At 47.5% G+C, this 18,774-nt stretch overlaps 1 protein-coding gene across 1 annotated transcript in view; it reads right to left on the bottom strand.

Moving 5' to 3' along the window:
* The window catches only part of ATP6V1B2 (ATPase H+ transporting V1 subunit B2), a 134,447-nt gene that overhangs the window by 65,180 nt on the left and 50,493 nt on the right, over nucleotides 1–18,774 (bottom strand). Inside the window, exons 4-8 of the mRNA XM_078665421.1 lie at nucleotides 6,997–7,090; nucleotides 5,266–5,343; nucleotides 4,280–4,419; nucleotides 3,934–4,035; nucleotides 3,397–3,494 (exon numbers count right to left, since the gene is read on the bottom strand). Of these exons, the coding sequence (XP_078521547.1) occupies nucleotides 3,397–3,494; nucleotides 3,934–4,035; nucleotides 4,280–4,419; nucleotides 5,266–5,343; nucleotides 6,997–7,090 (512 nt within the window). The remainder of the gene's footprint in view (nucleotides 1–3,396; nucleotides 3,495–3,933; nucleotides 4,036–4,279; nucleotides 4,420–5,265; nucleotides 5,344–6,996; nucleotides 7,091–18,774) is intronic.

Here is an 18,774-nt window from a genome sequence, read left to right on the forward strand (position 1 = left end):
TATAATAATGTGTATTTTTATGCTATTTAGCGTAATGGTGTTTTTGATAAGCTATGTTTTATTCTCTTTTCATGTGACATTCACGCCTACTGCATCGCCCATACCTCCCCCTACTGTTTCCTCTCATTCTTTCCACTCTTTGCCTGACCACGAATCAAATAGGAGATTAGAGTTCATTAATAACTCCTTCGTTCAGCTATTACACCAACACCAACTTGTAATGAACACAACCAACTGTTGGGTGTGTGGTCTCATGCCCCACACCACGGATAGAGGTATCCCCTATTTGGTCCTGCCATTTAGTCGCAATGGGTCAGTATGGGCATATAGAACAATGTTCATATATGCACGAGAAATCCAACCCCTACGTTCGGTAAAAGACAACCTCAAGACTAGCGCCCTAGTCAAGGGTATAGTTGACATGATCAAGGTAGTAACTTCTTACGAAGATACCCCGGATGATGAGATACTTGCATATGTAGGTTGGAATGTGACCGGATATGGCGCTACATTAAGTGAGAAACAGCAAGCCAAGAGATCGTCCCCTATCTGGATCGTACCCCATCAAGGTCACCTGTGTCTGCAAGGTATTGGTAGGAATACCAGAGCTCAGCTAGGGAAGAGTGTCTGCACAGAAACGTATGTTTTTGGATCTCAGACTTCCCCTGCCTTTTTAGCCGCAAAGGGTACTTATTTTATCTGCCATGATAGAGCCTATACATGGTTGCCCCCTGACTTCTCGGGCTCATGTTTTGTTTCATTTCTGCTACCTCCCACCTACACAGCAGCGGCGGATTACCATCGGACAAGGGTAGTTCGAGGTGTTTTTAGTAAAGAAGACACTGCGGGTCAAGAATTTGGTGACTTTGCAATGGGTGTTCTGCCGTTCTGGGGAGCCATGGTTAACAGCAGAAACATAAGGCAATTGACAAGGGTAGTTGAATCCACCGTGATTGAAACTGCTGGTGCCCTTAGTAACCTGACTGCTGAGCTCCAGTCGGATCGACTGATGACCCTTCAGAACCGGGTCGCTTTGGATGTAATTCTTGCGGACCGGGGTGGGGTATGCAAATTGATCCAGTCCAGTTGTTGCATTTTTATTCCAGATAATGCTCCAACAGTGTACGGGGCCATCTCCAAACTACATAAGATTTCCGAATCTATTCATGTGGATAAAGGAGATTGATCATTAATGGGATGGTTCTGGGGACTGATATCTGCCTGGGGATGGAAAATTCTGATGGTCATTGGGATGGTCTTAGCCATTCTTTTCCTGTTCTGTCTATGTATACAGTGTGCTCCTGCAATATGTGGCCTCTGTGCTACATCATGTGTAAGGAAGCCTGTGTCAAGACACGAGCTCAGCACTAGAATGATGTTGCAGCAACATCTCAATGACTTTAGGAATATAGATCTGGACTCAGATTAACATGAGGATAGATTAATTGCCTATGTAAGGGCAAAAGGAGGGTCTGTGGTTCTGAAAAATCTGGGTTCATATTATAGTTCTGGACTCGAGAATAAAAACTTCGTCGAAATAGGACGAAGTTGGTATCAAAAGACCGAGAATGACGAGTACATTAAGTACATGTATTTTCGGCATATTCGAGTGACGATTTCACCTCGAAATCGTCATTTCTAAACCCTTAGCTGCATGTTGCCCTTTACATAGGCCTTAATCCAGTCGAATTTGATTCCACAAGGACACATACTCCTTAATCGACTTCTTCCTGACCCCAGTACAAGTTAGAACCATTGCCCCAGGCCGAGCTCGTTAGGTCAGTTCCCTCCCAGTGGCCGAGCAAGATAGCATCTAAGCCCAACCAGCCATAAAGCCATTTCAGCACGCACACCTGCCATATCTCGCTCACATCTTTTCTCCACTCCTTCCTTCACTTGCTTTATGATGGGGAGGTGACCGTTTTTATTAGGGGTCCAGCGATATCTGATGAAATGTTGAGCCTTGCCGGATGATTTGTTATGAGCAGCACGACGTGAAATATGTACATGTCATCATGACTCTGCTTTTCTTTTGTAAACAGTAACCATAAATGAAATACCACGAATCCAAGGAATGTATTGCTCAAGGCTGAATATTAGGTATAAGAAGAGAAGCCTGACTTTGTGAAAGTGTGCAGTCTCCTGAATATACTGGTATTGTACTTCTAGGACCCTGTCAGCCAATAAACTAATCTTTGACTTCACCTGGAAGACTCTGAAGTTTCTGTGGGTCTGACTCAGGAGAACCAGAGGTCTCTGGTGTGTTGATCCCCTGGCACCGCTGGGTTACCGGTTCTGTACCGGTTCTTAAAAACCCAGTACCTCACCTCCACCATCTAAGTCTCGATATGGGAAATTCTAACCAGCCATGATCAATTTTGCAGACAATTAAGTTTGCTTCAAAGTGGATTTTTGCGTTACAGAGAGACTTTTTATACATTATTTTTCCACATTCTCATACATTGTTTTATCCCGCGCTGGAATTCATTTCTCACACATCTGCCCTCTCAATTGTCCAGTGAAGATCTGTGTGCCAGCTTTATTACTCAAGCTCATACAAGTGCTGCTTAAGAATAGTGATTCTAATCCTTCTGATAACTATCTCTTTAAATTGTCTGTCAATTTGGTGCAATTCTCCTTAGAAGAGCTAGGGAGGGTGATAAATTATACAATGGGTTAATCTCCTTCAGATCAGCTTCTAGTTTTTGCATTTCTAGCTAGCTTAGTCTTTTAAGGTTGGTCATGAAAGATATCAATTTACCTTGTATAACTGCTTTAGATGCATTCTAGACATAAAACAAGGCAATGAATGCATCCTCACTTAGTTTAAAATATTATTTGATATGTGCCTCTGCTTCTTTCCAAAGTATCAGATCCCCTCCTAAGGATAGATGAATAGGTCAACCCACACCTTTCTTCACTTTTGCCTCTGACCTTCATTATTCATCAGTGAAATCATCAGTCATATACTAGTCTTTTGGTCTAAAGGTACAAGGGCACTGCTCACTATAATGTAATCAATCATGGAATATAGTCCGTAAATATAGAAGAAACAGATGTACTCCCTTTCATCCCTATTCTGTTCACTCCTTATAACTGCCAAACCCATGGAATTCAGGATATTCAAATGTTTTTGTAAAAAGAATTAGTTGCAGTTATACATTTATTCAGTCTACTAAGCTCCCCATTCCACAATGTGTTGAAGACTCTTGAGATTATAATCTCTCCAATATGAAGTGTGCTAGGTTATTACTTTACCCAGTGTTAGAGAAATATACTGTGGCTAATGTTATATAGGAGCTATGGCATTAAGAAGCTTCCTTCCTTTTCTTCCCCAACGTGTCTCTTGATTTCTTGCTGATGTTTTGGGACCACCCTGTAGATAGAAACACTTACGTGGGGTCATTAGCCAAGTTCAGGAAGAGGCACACATTGTCCATGGATCCATTTTCCTCAAAATCAGACTTGAAAAATCGAGCAGTCTCCATATTCACCTGGAAGAAAACACGTTGTGGAACATCACTATGCATCCTGTGTGGATGATGAAAGAAAGCCACATTCTAAGTAGTATTACCATCACCACCATATGGAGTATCAATCAGTTCCAATATTACCAACCTTTCCATTTCAAATACCAGTATTCAAAATACTTCAGTGATTACATGTGCAATGCAGCAGTGTTGTACAAAAACAAGCCCATCAGCTTTTCACAATGCTATAAAAGTCTTATTTCTTCTCGATAGCTGTAATTACTTGTCGAAATTCAATACCTGGGTCACTTTAAGTCAGAACACTGGGGAGAATACCTTTCAAAATAAAATATGAAAAAGCTAAGAATGTTTAACTGGTATAAGCTAAAATGTATTTCAGTTACTAAACAGACTATGATTTACATAGAGCCATTTCCCCAAAAAGTAATATTTTTATACTTACACCCATTGCAGCAAAGACGATAGCAAAGTTGTCTTCACTGTAATCCATAACATCTTTAGATTTTTTAACCAGCCCCGCCTGACGACATATCTGGGCAGCAATCTATAGGAAGATATATATATTTGCAATACTTAACAATCAGAGAAACTTAGCAAGACCAAAGTCTTTATTTTCAGTTTAACCTTGTAATCACTAGTAGCTTAATTTGGGGCATATAAGTCTCCAGAGAGACTATGGGTGCGAAATTACTCTATTCCTGACCCCTTCAATGTTATCTTAAAAATAGCAGGAAAGAATATCAATAAAGGTCCCACAGATAACTGGAATTCAGTAGAAAAGTACTCACTTCATTATGAGGTAAACCAGCAGCAGAGAAGATTGGTATTTTCTGGCCTCGAGCAATGCTGTTCATGCCATCAATAGCAGAAATGCCAGTTTGAATCATTTCTTCAGGGTAAATTCGACACTGAGGGTTGATTGGTTGGCCTAGTTAAGTAAAAAATAGAGAGGATTTGTAACCACATTTGGTATGCCCACTACAAAGGTCCCCTGTAAAACTAAGCCATTATTCACAGAAAGAGCAGGGAACTAGGACAACCCTGTCTGACAAAGAACACCAAAGACTACAGCAGAAGAGATGCGGAGGAGCCAATTTGAATATTTTAGGAAGATCCACTCTGTTATAGGAAGAGGAGATTAGAACCGGGCACAATGTGTTACTTGTAAAGGTTCCACCAAAAGTATCTGATAGGAGACTTCAAATTTTTTTTAAATAATCACAGAGCGGTGCTGTAGCACACATTTCACATTGCCTTAACCAGGGCTAGCCCACTCATATTTACTTTGATTCTATTCTAGCAGGTAATCAGGGAACAGCAGTAAAAGGTAAGGAGCCCATCTCAATGGATTTAAAACCCACTAAGTCAACAGCCTCCTGTTAAGTCAGCTGAAGTAGAGCAAGCAGAGGACCATTTGGGACTTGAAGAGCATATGAAAGTCATCAAACCCAACAAAGTTCCTTGGTAGCAAATTATTGCTCAGCTAGACATATTTCTCAGAGTCTTCCAAGGACTTGTGCCTAAGACTTTTAACACAGTTTGTAGAAAATACACTAATGGAATATCAATAAAGATGATCAGGTAAACAGACGGTTTAATGTCCATAACAATTAAATTGACTGATTTAAATACATGAGAAAACAAATTTAAAAAACTAGTAATTGAAAAAGAAAGGCTGAGCTTTAACCAAGATTGTTTTCTAGTAGGAATGTTCTTTTCATCGATTTATAAACTTCTGTACATTAAGCAGTCAGAATAACAATAGAAACTTTACCCATGATATCCAGATAATCTTCTGCTAGAACAGTAGGGCCTTTGTCAATTGGCTTTCCAGATCCATTAAAAACACGACCTAGAAAAAGCACACACAAAAAGTTGATTAACTCAGCCTGAACTCGAGAAGACTGAAAAATACTAAGGCCTCGATTAGCATACAGGGTGGAACGGCTTTGACAGTCAGCTGGTCTGATGGTCGGAGCCATCAATCCAGCTCATAGAGCCCGTCCGTCATTCGGAAACCCTGTAGTAATCCCACGTCCACCTCTTTCCGGCCGAGGAATTACGATGGCAGTTCCCCACTGCATTTCTGTGCCGGCCTTTCCGACACAGAAATTTTCAAACAATGGGGTTTGCCCTAATCCTCCTGACACATGTTGGCCAAGGAACATCTAACAAAAAAGAGATTATGTGGAGGAATACATACTGCACACAATTTTGTAGGGAAAACACAAATTAGTTCCTACTTGCAGGTACTTTGTCCCTTAGTCTTATTTATGCTTCTTTCTATAATCACATACCAACTCCAAATACAGTTAAGAACGATTCTTTACAACGCTTTACTTCTTAATCATTTTTCTCAACACAAAAACAAAAGGGAATTTCAACCATTTACACAAAAACAAAAATCAACAAACCTGTACTTTACAATTACAATTCCTTCCTACCCATTCTTTTAGAAACAAAATTGGTTGCTACATGTTTTCAAGGAATCCAAAAAAACACAGTAGTCCAATACACACTCGAGGGGATAGATCAACCCTCCACTCAGTCTAAATAAGTGTGATTCCAATTTCTTTTTATGGTGCGAGTATTCTGTCGGACTCCTCTGGTCTGTAGGGTCAACGTGTTTCAGCCCAAAGATTCGGGCCTCATCAGGACATGGTCAAAAAGAAAAATACACCACACAGTGGGGCTAATTCCCAAAGATCAAGTATCAAGTCACCAGTACATTTGAGTGTGAATGTAATCACAAATGGAGATCTGCCAGGTGTCCCGACGAATACCAGGCCCCCACGCTGACAAGGACTTCCAAAGGGGGGAAAGGGGCGCCGGAGTGCTAAACTATAGGCCCCAGGCTCAGACGGCGTGTCCGTGAAGCTATAAAGGCAATTCTGTAATGTGAAGGCAGCTTCTTACACCTTCGCCTTTTCTGGGAATAACAATGTCACGGTGCGGTTCAGTGGGCAGGCGGACTTGCAACCGACTGAGCTGCAGGACAGCAGTGCATTGTTCGCTCCTCAGCGTGTGTTGGCTAGCAATCACGTGATACAGACAGAGAGAGGCATTGGGAATCAGTCTTTGGGGGTCCCCAGCAGGGCCCCCATGGGTGCTAGGGGCACCAATGGTGTCCACCCTGTAGATCCCTGCACCAGGTGGCAGGCACAGGGGTGAACTGCACCTCTGCTCTTTGCAATGAGAGCATGTATTCCGTACGGAACACATGCTCCCATTGTTAAGTATAGGATTGCGACCAATCCTGCTTCCTGGTCTGGAACCGACGACAGGAGGTCGTTCGGTTCCAGTTCCAAACAGATGTGGGACGGACATCGGAATCGGCCCCGAAGTTGGAAAGAGAGGTCCTTTTTAAACAGCATAAAAAGTACAAATCTTCGATGTGAATGAAATGCAGAGACTAGCATACTCATCAGCACTTGTTTATGAGATGAGAAACAAGTTTTTAAAAAAAAGCACATTCAACTACAAAAAGAAGATATAAAATGCATACCCAGCATGTCCTCGGACACTGGGGTCCGGAGGATGTCGCCTGTGAATTCGCATGCTGTCTTCCTAGCATCAATACCAGAAGTACCTTCAAATACCTGTAAATTTACCAAGACACATCACTAGTAGAAGACATGTTTACCAGCAATTCTGTTCAGAAATATTAACAAGTCAATATATGTCCAAAACAATGAGATTATATTTAGGGACAATAACAAATTAAAATCTGAATCATAATTGTTAACTGGAACATTTATTTCCCCAGAAAGATGTAGGTTTAAATAGGAATGTTTAGGTTTCCTCCCTGTAAGGTAAACTGCAACTGTGTGTCAATACAAAATCTGATAATGTTAAATGCAAATTAATAGAAGGAATAGGAATATGCTACTTACCAGTATGCATCCGTTCTTGGCATGTAGGGCTGCTGACATTCATATCTGTGCATAGATCGCCGCCTAGTGTTGGGTCCGGATGATTACACATTGTTGTCCTGGAAGAGTCTTCAAAGTATCACGAGATAGGTGGCTCCTCCCCTGGACTACAGTGCGCATGGGCATCCTCTCCATCCTCAGATTGTTTTTCGCCATTGTGGCAGAGATGGAGTATGATACAGTAAGTGATGTCCATGCTAGAGATTAATTCTGAGTGCTACAGCTGCGACAGGCACCGGGGAGGAGGGCGGGCGATATGAATGTCAGCAGCCCTACATGCCAAGAACGGATGCATACTGGTAAGTAGCATATTCCGTTCGAGGCATGTGGGCTGCTGAATTCATATCTGTGCATAGAATGGATAGCAGTCTCCCCCTTAGCGGTGGTTGCCCGTGCCAGCTGCAGCAGTTTGAAAAAGAGTCTTGAGAACAGCTTGTCCCACAGCTGCTTGCTGCTTGGAATGCACATCTACACAGTAGTGTTTGGTAAATGTATGTATGGTAGACCATGTGGCTGCTCTACATATTTCTTCTAGAGGAATGTTTCCTAGGAAAGCCATGGATGCCCCTAACTTGCGTGTTGAATGGGCTCTAGGGGGAACTGTTAACGTGCGTTTAGCTTTTTGATAACAAATCTGTATGTACTTAACAATCCATCTGGCTACACCTGATTTGGAAATGGGGTTGCCTTTATGCTGTGGTGAAAAGGGAACAAACAGTTGCTTAGTTTTCCTGAAATGTTTTGTCCTGTCTATATAGTACAGGAGAGCTCTTTTAACGTCAAGTGTATGTAGAGCTCTTTCTGCCACTGAATCTGGATTTGGGAAGAACACTGGCAGTTCTATTGTTTGATTGATGTGAAACTGGGATACCACCTTTGGCATAAATTTAGGGTTTGTACGTAGCACTACCCTATTTGCGTGAATTTGGATGAATGGCTCCTGAATAGTTAGGGCTTGCAGCTCACTAACTCTTCTAAGGGATGTAATCGCCACTAAAAAAAGCCATTTTCCATGTTAGAAATTGTATTTCACACGAGTGTAGAGGTTCAAAAGGTGGTCCCATCAGTCTGGTTAGAACCACGTTCAGGTTCCAGACAGGTGAAGGTGGGTGTCTCGGAGGAATTACTCGTTTGAGTCCCTCCATGAAAGCTTTAATAGCAGGTACTCTGAAGAGTGAAAGGTGCTGCCTGTTTTGAAGATAAGCTGCCACCGCAGCTAAATGTATACGTATGGAACTGTAGGCTAAATTGCATCTGTGTAAATGTAACAGATAACATATGATGTTTTGAGTTGATGCATCTAGCGGATTTACGTCATTATTGTTAAAATAGATGACAAATCGTTTCCACTTTGCCGCATAGCATGCTCTGGTTGTAGGTCTTCTTGCCTCCTTGATAATATTCATGCAGTCAGGAGGCAGGTTCAGTTAACCAAACTCTATGACCTCAGGAGCCAGATCGCAAGGTTCAACTGTTGCGGATCTGGGTGCTGAATGTCTCCATGGCTCTGCGTTAAAAGACTGGGTGTTAATTGCAGCCTTTGATGAGGCACCACGGAAAGTTCTAGGAACGTGGTGAACCACGGTTGCCTCGCCCACGTTGCAGCAACTAGGATGAGGGTCATTGAGTGTTGTCGTAGTTTGCGTGCCACTAGTGGTATGAGCGGGGCTGGTGGAAAAGCGTACGCAAATATGCCTGACCAGTTCATCCATATCGCATTGCCCTGAGACTGCGGGTGTGGAAACCTGGCGGCGAAGCTTTGGCATTTTGCGTTTTCCCTTGTGGCAAACAGGTCATTCTCTGGGGACCCCACTGCTGGAAGTACGGTTGTAGCACTGAGGGATGTATCTCCCACTCGTGCATGTGGTGGCTGTGTCTGCTGAGCAGATCCGCCATCTGGTTGTCCCTGCCTGGGAGGTGTTCCGCCATGAGGAATATGTTCCTCTGAATGGCCCACTTCCACATGCTTTGCGCTAGATGTGACAACTGTGGAGAGTGTGTCCCTACCTGCTTCTGTATGTAGTACATGGCAGTCATGTTGTCCGTGCGGATCAACACGACTTTGTTGCACAAATGTACTTTGAACGCCTTCATTGCCATAAAGATTGCCATCAGTTCCAGCAGGTTGATGTGCATCCTCTTTTGCTGTGTCGTCCATAGTCCCTGCACTGTGTAATGGAGGACATGCGCTCCCCATCCCAGGAGCGATGCGTCCGTCGTCAGCACTATTTGTGGTACAGGCTCTTGGAACGGTCGTCCCCTGCAAAGGTTTTGTGGGTTCCACCAATGCAGAGAGTTGTATGCGCGACCGGTCACCAACACTAGGTCTTATAATTGTCCTTGAGCCTGGTTCCACTGCCGTGCTAAGCACTCCTGAAGCGGACGCATGTGTAGTCTCGCGTGAGGGACTATGAGGGACTATGAAGATGCAGGAGGCCATTATGCCTATCAACTGCATAAACACCCTTGCTGGGAGAGAGTGTTGGGGTCTGAATTTCTGAATCAGTAATTGAATGCTGTTGATTCTTGCTGAGTTTGGCTTTGCCTTTGCTGCCAGAGTGTCTAGTGTTGCTCCCAGGTACTGTTGTACGTGGGCGGGTTGAAGATGAGACTTTGGGTAGTTTAATGAGAATCCGAGGCTGTGTAGGAGGTGAATAGTGCGGGACATGTGGCTGGTACATTGCTGGGCTGACTTTGCTTGGATAAGCCAGTCGTCCAGATAGGGGTAGACGTGAATATGGTTCCTCCGTAGGTGCGCAGCTACTGTCGCGAGGCACTTGGTAAACACCCTGGGGGCTGTTGTCACCCCGAAAGGCAGGACCTTGAACTGGTCGTGCTGATTCTGTATGGTAAACCTGAGATATTTCCTGTGTGCTGGATGTATCGGTATGTGGAAATATGCGTCTTTTAGGCCTAATGTTGCGAGGAAATCTCCCTGACTGAGCAATGGTAGAACCTGCTGTAAAGTGAGCATGTGAAAATGTTCTGACAAGATGTATTGGTTTAGGGGCCTGAGGTCTAGTATTGGCCTGAGAGACCCGTCCTTTTTGGGGATTAAAAAGTACAGCGAGTATACCCCTGTACCCTGTTGCTGTACAGGTACGAGTTCTATGGCCCCTTTTTGCACCATGCTGATGACTTCTTGCTGCAATAAGTGTATGTGCTCTGCGGACATAGGACGGTGTCTTGGGGGTATGTTCGGTGGAGTGGAGATTAGCTCTAGACAATAGCCGAACTGGATAAGTTGTCTCACCCACCTGTCTGTGGTAATGCTTTCCCAGACTGGCAGGAACTGTTGTAATCGTCCCCCGACCGGTGTTACATGGTCTGGGGGCAGTGACAAGGCGTCACTGTTTAGTATTGGCGGAGGATCTGGTGTTGTTATTCCCTCGTCCTCTGCCTTTGTTGCTGTTGCCACGGTATCCTCCTCTATTGTTCGGTCTCGGCAACGAGAACTATTGTCGCCTAGTAAGCTAGCAAGGGACTACAGAGAGGTGGACGAGCCGACCAGGGTCTGTGAACGCGCACAAAGGCAGGCAGGCAGGCAGGCATGCGCCAGACACACACACAGACAGACAGACAGACACACGCACGCACGCATGCATGCATGCACACACACACACACACACACACACACTCACACTCTCACACTCTCTCTCTCTCTGCCCCCCCCCCCCCCACTCACCGGGCTCTTTCCCTCCGCATCGGGTCAGTCACGGCAGAAGGCAGACTTGTGTCTTCTCCGGCGATCTTCAGCTGATGTGCACGCCCACGCTGCGTCGTGCGCGCCCGTTGATCCTCAGCTTGTTTACAATAGCGATCGTTTCTTCCGCTAGCACTCCGTGGCATCTCAGACGCACAGCAGGTAGCATTAGCACCTCTTGTTTTAAAATGCGTTTGTTTATCTAGGACGGACACGTTTACTGGTTGCTTGTTATTTATTGTCTTCTTTCCTCTGCTTTCCCCTCCCACCCCCTGCATGCGTTGCTTCTTCCCTTCCCACCCAGTGTGTATTGCTTCTTCCTAACCCCCAACCCCCCACGGTCGGTGTTGCTTCTTTCCCTCCTACCCCCATTCAGGGTTGCTACTTCACCAGTCACCCCAGAAAGTGTTCCCTATTCTCCTATTGCACATACGACATGCTTTCCTACAAGGACACCTGCTTTTCCACTCCCTGCTCCTCATCTCTGGCCCGCCCCGGGCGTCGTGCTTTAGGTTTTCGCACTGCGCCAGCTTTCATATTAACAACACTGGCGCCATGCTTAATATTTTGACAGGAGCCCGCTTTTATGGGTTTTTTTTTGGTATTCATTAGCATTTTTTTACAGTAGTACAGCACGCTACACGTAATCTTCAACAAGGGCAGCCACGCAGCCCGCCTAGCTCTATTTCAACATCTGCCGCTCCTAATCAGCAACAATGGTGGCTGCACCTTCTACATCTTTTTCGTGTTTATCCAGTTGGTTCCTTTGTGAGATCTACACAACTATGTGCCTTTCCATTCAGTGGTCTGGAGTGCAGGTTTGCACGTATGTCGCAGTTTATTCAGATTCCTAACATACCGCGGTTTTGCACCAGCACTGGTGTGTTTCGGGCGGCCTTCAAACTGATTTATGTTCTGCATCTCTTCCCCACCAAAGCAGTGTCCAGTCCGAGTGCGCTCTTCGAGGACTTGTCGTTTCACTAGTTCTAGGAGCAGCTCGTGTGAGCACCAGTGTTTACAGGCGCACAGGCTGTTCATATTACTTATCGTCCCTGAGATATTTATTACCTATCTCGACTCTAGGGCAGTCACAAATTCTGACACTGCTTCCTACCAAGGACCTTTTATGGCCACATAAGAACCATTGTTTTTCTAAAACATTAGTCAACCCCAGGTTCACTTATTAGAGTCCCCTTGTTTTCCTTACTACATTGTTCTCACACGGCACGCCGCACTCTATTTCAACATCTTACAATGCTTTTTAGGTCTCGGCAACGAGAACTATTGTCGCCATGTAAGCTCGCAAGGGAGTACAGAGCGGTGCACGAGCCGACCAGGGTCTGTGGACGCGCACACACAAAGGCAGGCAGGCACACACCAGACAGACACAGACAGACACACGCACGCACACACGCACACACACACACACACACAGCCTCCCTCTCTGCCCACTCCCGCTCTGCCGCCCCCCCCCTTCTACCCCCACTCATCGGGCTCTTTCCCTCTGCAGGGGGTCAGTCACGGCAGCAGGCAGGCTCGGTGTCTTCTCCGGCGATCTTCAGCTGATGTGCACGCTCACGCTGCGTCTCCTGCGCGCCCACCACGCTGTTTCGCGCCCGTTGATCTGCGTCTCCTGCGCGCCCACCACGCTGTTTCGCGCCCGTTGATCCTCAGCTTGTGATTACTACTCCTTCTAACCCGGATTCTAAATTACTATTTCTTGGTTCTCTAACTCCACTCTGTTGATTCGTAACAAACTGATATTCAGCACATTTCACAGTCTCGCTTTTGCTTCTCATAAATACAATAAGATTATTTTAAGCAATGTCTACCCTTCTTTTGGTTCTGTGCCTATTATGCTTCGGACTATAGAGTTTTAGAAAGTGTGGTGGAAGATTCCGTGATATCAGCGGTGTGCACAGTGCAGAGTGAGTGTGCAGAGTGCAGAGTAGTGAGTGCAGAGTGAGTGTGCAGAGTGAGTGTGCAGAGAGAGTGTGCAGAGAGAGTGTGCAGAGAGAGTGTGCAGAGAGAGTGTGCAGAGAGAGTGTGCAGAGAGAGTGTGCAGAGAGAGTGTGCAGAGAGAGTGCAGAGTAGTGAGTGCAGAGTGAGTGTGCAGATGAGTGAGTGTGCAGATGAGTGAGTGTGCAGATGAGTGAGTGTGCAGAGTAGTGAGTGCGCAGAGTAGTGAGTGCAGAATAGTAAGTGCAGAGTAGTGAGTGCAGAGTAGTGAGTGCAGAGTAGTGAGTGCAGAGTAGTGAGTGCAGAGTAGTGAGTGCAGAGTGAGCGAGTGCAGAGTAGTGAGTGCAGAGTAGTGAGTGCAGAGTAGTGAGTGCAGAGTAGTGAGTGCAGAGTAGTGAGTGCAGAGTAGTGAGTAGTGAGTGCAGAGTAGTGAGTGCAGAGTAGTGAGTAGTGAGTGCAGAGTAGTGAGTAGTGAGTGCAGAGTAGTGAGTGCAGAGTAGTGAGTAGTGAGTGCAGAGTAGTGAGTAGTGAGTGCAGAGTAGTGAGTAGTGAGTGCAGAGTAGTGAGTGCAGAGTAGTGAGTGCAGAGTAGTGAGTACTGAGTGCAGAGTAGTGAGTAGTGAGTGCAGAGTAGTGAGTAGTGAGTGCAGAGTAGTGAGTGCAGAGTAGTGAGTGCAGAGTAGTGAGTAGTGAGTGCAGAGTAGTGAGTAGTGAGTGCAGAGTAGTGAGTAGTGAGTGCAGAGTAGTGAGTGCAGAGTAGTGAGTGCAGAGTAGTGAGTAGTGAGTGCAGAGTAGTGAGTGCAGAGTAGTGAGTGCAGAGTAGTGAGTGCAGAGTAGTGAGTGCAGAGTAGTGAGTGCAGAGTAGTGAGTGCAGAGTAGTGAGTGCAGAGTAGTGAGTGCAGAGTAGTGAGTGCAGAGTAGTGAGTGCAGAGTAGTGAGTAGTGAGTGCAGAGTAGTGAGTGCAGAGTAGTGAGTAGTGAGTGCAGAGTAGTGAGTAGTGAGTGCAGAGTAGTGAGTGCAGAGTAGTGAGTGCAGAGTAGTGAGTGCAGAGTAGTGAGTGCAGAGTAGTGAGTGCAGAGTAGTGAGTGCAGAGTAGTGAGTGCAGAGTAGTGAGTGCAGAGTAGTGAGTGCAGAGTAGTGAGTGCAGAGTAGTGAGTAGTGAGTGCAGAGTAGTGAGTAGTGAGTGCAGAGTAGTGAGTGCAGAGTAGTGAGAAGTGAGTGCAGAGTAGTGAGTGCAGAGTAGTGAGTGCAGAGTGCAAAGTGCAGAGTAGTGAGTGCAGAGTAGTGAGTGCAGAGTGCAGAGTAGTGAGTGCAGAGTAGTGAGTGCAGAGTAGTGAGTGCAGAGTAGTGAGTGCAGAGTAGTGAGTGCAGAGTGCAGTGCAGAGTGCAGTGCAGGTATGTGCAGTGCAGTGCAGGTGAGTGCAGGTCAGTGCAGTGCAGGTGAGTGCAGTGCAGGTGAGTGCAGTGCAGGTGAGTGCAGTGCAGTGCAGGTGAGTGCAGTGCAGGTGAGTGCAGTGCAGTGCAGGTGAGTGCAGTGCAGGTGAGTGCAGTGCAGGTGAGTGCAGTGCAGTGCAGTGCAGGTGAGTGCAGTGCAGTGCAATGCAGGTGAGTGCAGTGCAGTGCAGGTGAGTGCAGTGCAGTGCAGGTGAGTGCGGTGCAGTGCAGGTGAGTGCAGTGCAGGTGAGTGCAGGTGAGTGCAGTGCAGGTGAGTGCAGTGCAGGTGAGTGCAGTGCAGGTGAGTGCAGTGCAGGTGAGTGCAGTGCAGTGCAGTGCAGTGCAGGTGAGTGCAGTGCAGTGCACGTGAGTGCAGTGTAGTGCAGGTGAGTGCAGTGCAGTGCAGGTGAGTGCAGTGCAGTGCAGGTGAGTGCAGTGCAGTGCAGGTGAGTGCAGGTGAGTGCAGGTGAGTGCAGGTGAGTGCAGGTGAGTGCAGGTGAGTGCAGGTGAGTGCAGGTGAGTGCAGGTGAGTGCAGGTGAGTGCAGGTGAGTGCAGGTGAGTGCAGGTGAGTGCAGTGCAGGTGAGTGCAGTGCAGGTGAGTGCAGTGCAGTGCAGGTGAGTGCAGTGCAGTGCAGGTGAGTGCAGGTGAGTGCAGTGCAGGTGAGTGCAGTGCAGGTGAGTGCAGTGCAGGTGAGTGCAGTGCAGGTGAGTGCAGTGCAGGCGAGTGCAGTGCAGTGCACGTGAGTGCAGTGCAGTGCACGTGAGTGCAGTGCAGTGCAGGTGAGTGCAGTGCAGTGCACGTGAGTGCAGTGCAGTGCAGGTGAGTGCAGTGCAGTGCAGGTGAGTGCAGTGCAGTGCAGGTGAGTGCAGTGCAGGTGAGTGCAGTGCAGTGCAGGTGAGTGCAGTGCAGGTGAGTGCAGTGCAGTGCAGGTGAGTGCAGTGCAGTGCAGGTGAGTGCAGTGCAGGTGAGTGCAGTGCAGGTGAGTGCAGTGCAGGTGAGTGCAGTGCAGTGCAGGTGAGTGCAGTGCAGTGCAGGTGAGTGCAGTGCAGTGCAGGTGAGTGCAGTGCAGTGCAGGTGAGTGCAGTGCAGTGGAGTGCAGTGGAGTGCAGTGCAGTGGAGTGCAGTGCAGGTGAGTGCAGTGCACACTGCACTGGAGTGGAGTGCAGTGCAGGTGAGTGCAGGTGAGTGCAGTGCAGTGCAGGTGAGTGCAGTGCAGGTGAGTGCAGTGCGTGCAGTGCAGGTGAGTGCAGTGCAGTGCAGGTGAGTGCAGTGCAGGTGAGTGCAGTGCAGGTGAGTGCAGTGCAGTGCAGGTGAGTGCAGTGCAGGTGAGTGGAGTGCAGTGGAGTGGAGTGGAGTGGAGTGGAGTGCAGTGGAGTGGAATGCAGTGGAGTGGAGTGCAGTGCAGTGGAGTGCAGTGCAGGTGAGTGCAGTGCAGGTGAGTGCAGTGCAGGTGAGTGCAGTGCAGGTGAGTGCAGTGCAGGTGAGTGCAGTGCAGGTGAGTGCAGTGCAGGTGAGTGCAGTGCAGGTGAGTGCAGTGCAGGTGAGTGCAGTGCAGGTGAGTGCAGTGCAGGTGAGTGCAGTGCAGGTGAGTGCAGTGCAGGTGAGTGCAGTGCAGGTGAGTGCAGTGCAGGTGAGTGCAGTGCAGGTGAGTGCAGTGCAGGTGAGTGCAGTGCAGGTGAGTGCAGTGCAGGTGAGTGCAGTGCAGGTGAGTGCAGTGCAGGTGAGTGCAGGTCAGTGCAGTGCAGGTGAGTGCAGTGCAGGTGAGTGCAGTGCAGGTGAGTGCAGTGCAGTGCAGGTGAGTGCAGTGCAGGTGAGTGCAGTGCAGTGCAGGTGAGTGCAGTGCAGGTGAGTGCAGTGCAGGTGAGTGCAGTGCAGGTGAGTGCAGTGCAGGTGAGTGCAGTGCAGTGCAGGTGAGTGCAGTGTGTGCAGTGCAGATGAGTGCAGTGCAGGTGAGTGCAGTGCAGTGCAGGTGAGTGCAGTGCAGGTGAGTGGAGTGCAGGTGAGTGGAGTGCAGGTGAGTGGAGTGCAGGTGAGTGCAGTGGAGTGCAGGTGAGTGCAGTGCAGGTGAGTGCAGTGGCATGCAGGTGAGTGCAGTGCAGGTGAGTGCAGTGCAGTGGCGTGCAGGTGAGTGCAGTGCAGGTGAGTGCAGTGCAGGTGAGTGCAGTGCAGGTGAGTGCCTTGCAGGTGAGTGCAGTGCAGTGCAGGTGAGTGCAGTGCAGGTGAGTGCAGTGCAGGTGAGTGCAGTGCAGTGCAGGTGAGTGCAGTGCAGGTGAGTGCAGGTGAGTGTAGTGCAGTGCAGGTGAGTGCAGTGCAGTGCAGGTGAGTGCAGTGCAGGTGAGTGCAGTGCAGGTGAGTGCAGGTGAGTGCAGGTGAGTGCAGTGCAGTGCAGTGCAGGTGAGTGCAGTGCAGGTGAGTGCAGTGCAGTGCAGGTGAGTGCAGTGCAGTGCAGTGCAAGTGAGTGCAGTGCAGTGCCGGTGAGTGCAGGTGAGTGCAGTACAGGTGAGTGCAGTGCAGGTGCGTGCAGTTGAGTGCAGTGCAGTGCAGGTGAGTGCAGGTGAGTGCAGTGCAGTGCAGGTGAGTGCAGTGCAGTGCAGGTGAGTGCAGTGCAGGGCAGGTGAGTGCAGTGCAGGTGAGTGCAGGTGAGTGCAGTGCAGTGCAGGTGAGTGCAGTGCAGGTGAGTGCAGTGCAGGTGAGTGCAGTGCAGTGCAGGTGAGTGCAGTGCAGTGCAGGTGAGTGCAGTTGAGTGCAGTGCAGTGCAGGTGAGTGCAGTGCAGGTGAGTGCAGTGCAGGTGAGTGCAGTTGAGTGCAGAGTGGTGTGTATTGACAATGTAAATGACAATGCCATTTATTTATGATTTAAAGAAAAAAAAAAGAAATGTCATGAGCAATGCCAATAGCTCTACCTTTAATGATGCCAAGACCATTGCATTGTAAATGCTTGTTTTTATTATAGGTGGTCTGCGTGTTCCCTTTATTGTATGGAGTCTGCTGGGATGCCTGGCCTCGTGCAGCTCCTCTGTTACCGGAGCGACGAAAGGAGCCTCCTCTGAATTGTTGTGACTGCAAGGCACCCATAGACTTGGCTGTCTCAGTGTCCTTTTTAATCTTCAGGACCAAATAAATAATCAGGGTTCACAGGCTGATTCAATAATGTGGTTTGAATCTCAGGTTTGAACCCAGAGATACGTAACCAAGCCTGTCTCCTGAACATGACACTTGTATTGATGGCCCTGGCTGCGGTGTCTGCTGCGTCTAGCTCACATTTAATGGATGCGTTAGATATGAGTTTTCCCTCTTGTATCAGTGTTTCTGCTCCCCTCCTTGTAGGCATCAGGCAAATGTTGTAGCAGTTGCTATAGTGTGTCATAATGTGCCCTATCGTATCTGGCTAATAGGGCTTGTGTATTAGAAATTCTCCATATATTAGCTGCTTGAGCAGCCACCCTTTTTCCAGAAGCTTCTAATATCTTAGACTCCTTGTCTGGAGGAGGAACATTACCAGTGGTTTGTGAGTTGGCACGCTTACGAGCATTTGATACCACCAAAGAGTCCAATGGCAGCTGTCCCTTAATATATGTAGGGTCCATAGGTGCCGGTCTGTATTTCTTTTCGATTCTGGGGTTAACAACCCTTGCTCTTGTGGTTTCCTTGAAAATGTCTCCTGCGTGTTTCAGGACACCTTTTAACATTGGCAATGTTTTGACTGATTTGTCAGAAGTGGAGAAAGTGTCAAATAGGAAGTCTTCTTCAATTGGGCCAGCATGCATTTCCACATCATGATTGTGTGCTGCTCTTTCTATTAATGCGTTAAACGCAGCTGTATCCTCTGTTGGCGATGTCTTGACAGGATAAGAAGGAGTGTCAGGAATAGACTGTGACTCCCCCGGGTCGACAGGGTCTGCCCAGGCTTGAGTCTGGTCATCCTGATCCGTGTCCACAGGGTAATTACATTCTTCATTGTAGTCATACCCCATATCCTCATCAGTGCGTGTGGGTGAGTATGCAGAGGTGTCCTGGCCATGGTATCTTACAGACTCAAAAAGGACAGGTGATGTGGAAGAATCCCTTTTCTTTTTGAGTGTAATTTTGTATGTTTCAAGAGGATTTTCTGACATGATATTCCTCTGATAAATAGTAAGTCTGCCAGAGTCGGAGTCGATATGCAGCTTCGACTGTTCATCATAGGAGGGCTCTTGGTACACCATGTCTTCTTCTAGAGAATGACTCAGTTTCCCCGTCGACACCTTCTTGGAC

This window comes from Lissotriton helveticus, chromosome 11 (genome assembly GCF_964261635.1).
Source record: "Lissotriton helveticus chromosome 11, aLisHel1.1, whole genome shotgun sequence".
In the NCBI taxonomy this organism is placed as follows: Eukaryota; Metazoa; Chordata; class Amphibia; order Caudata; family Salamandridae; genus Lissotriton; species Lissotriton helveticus.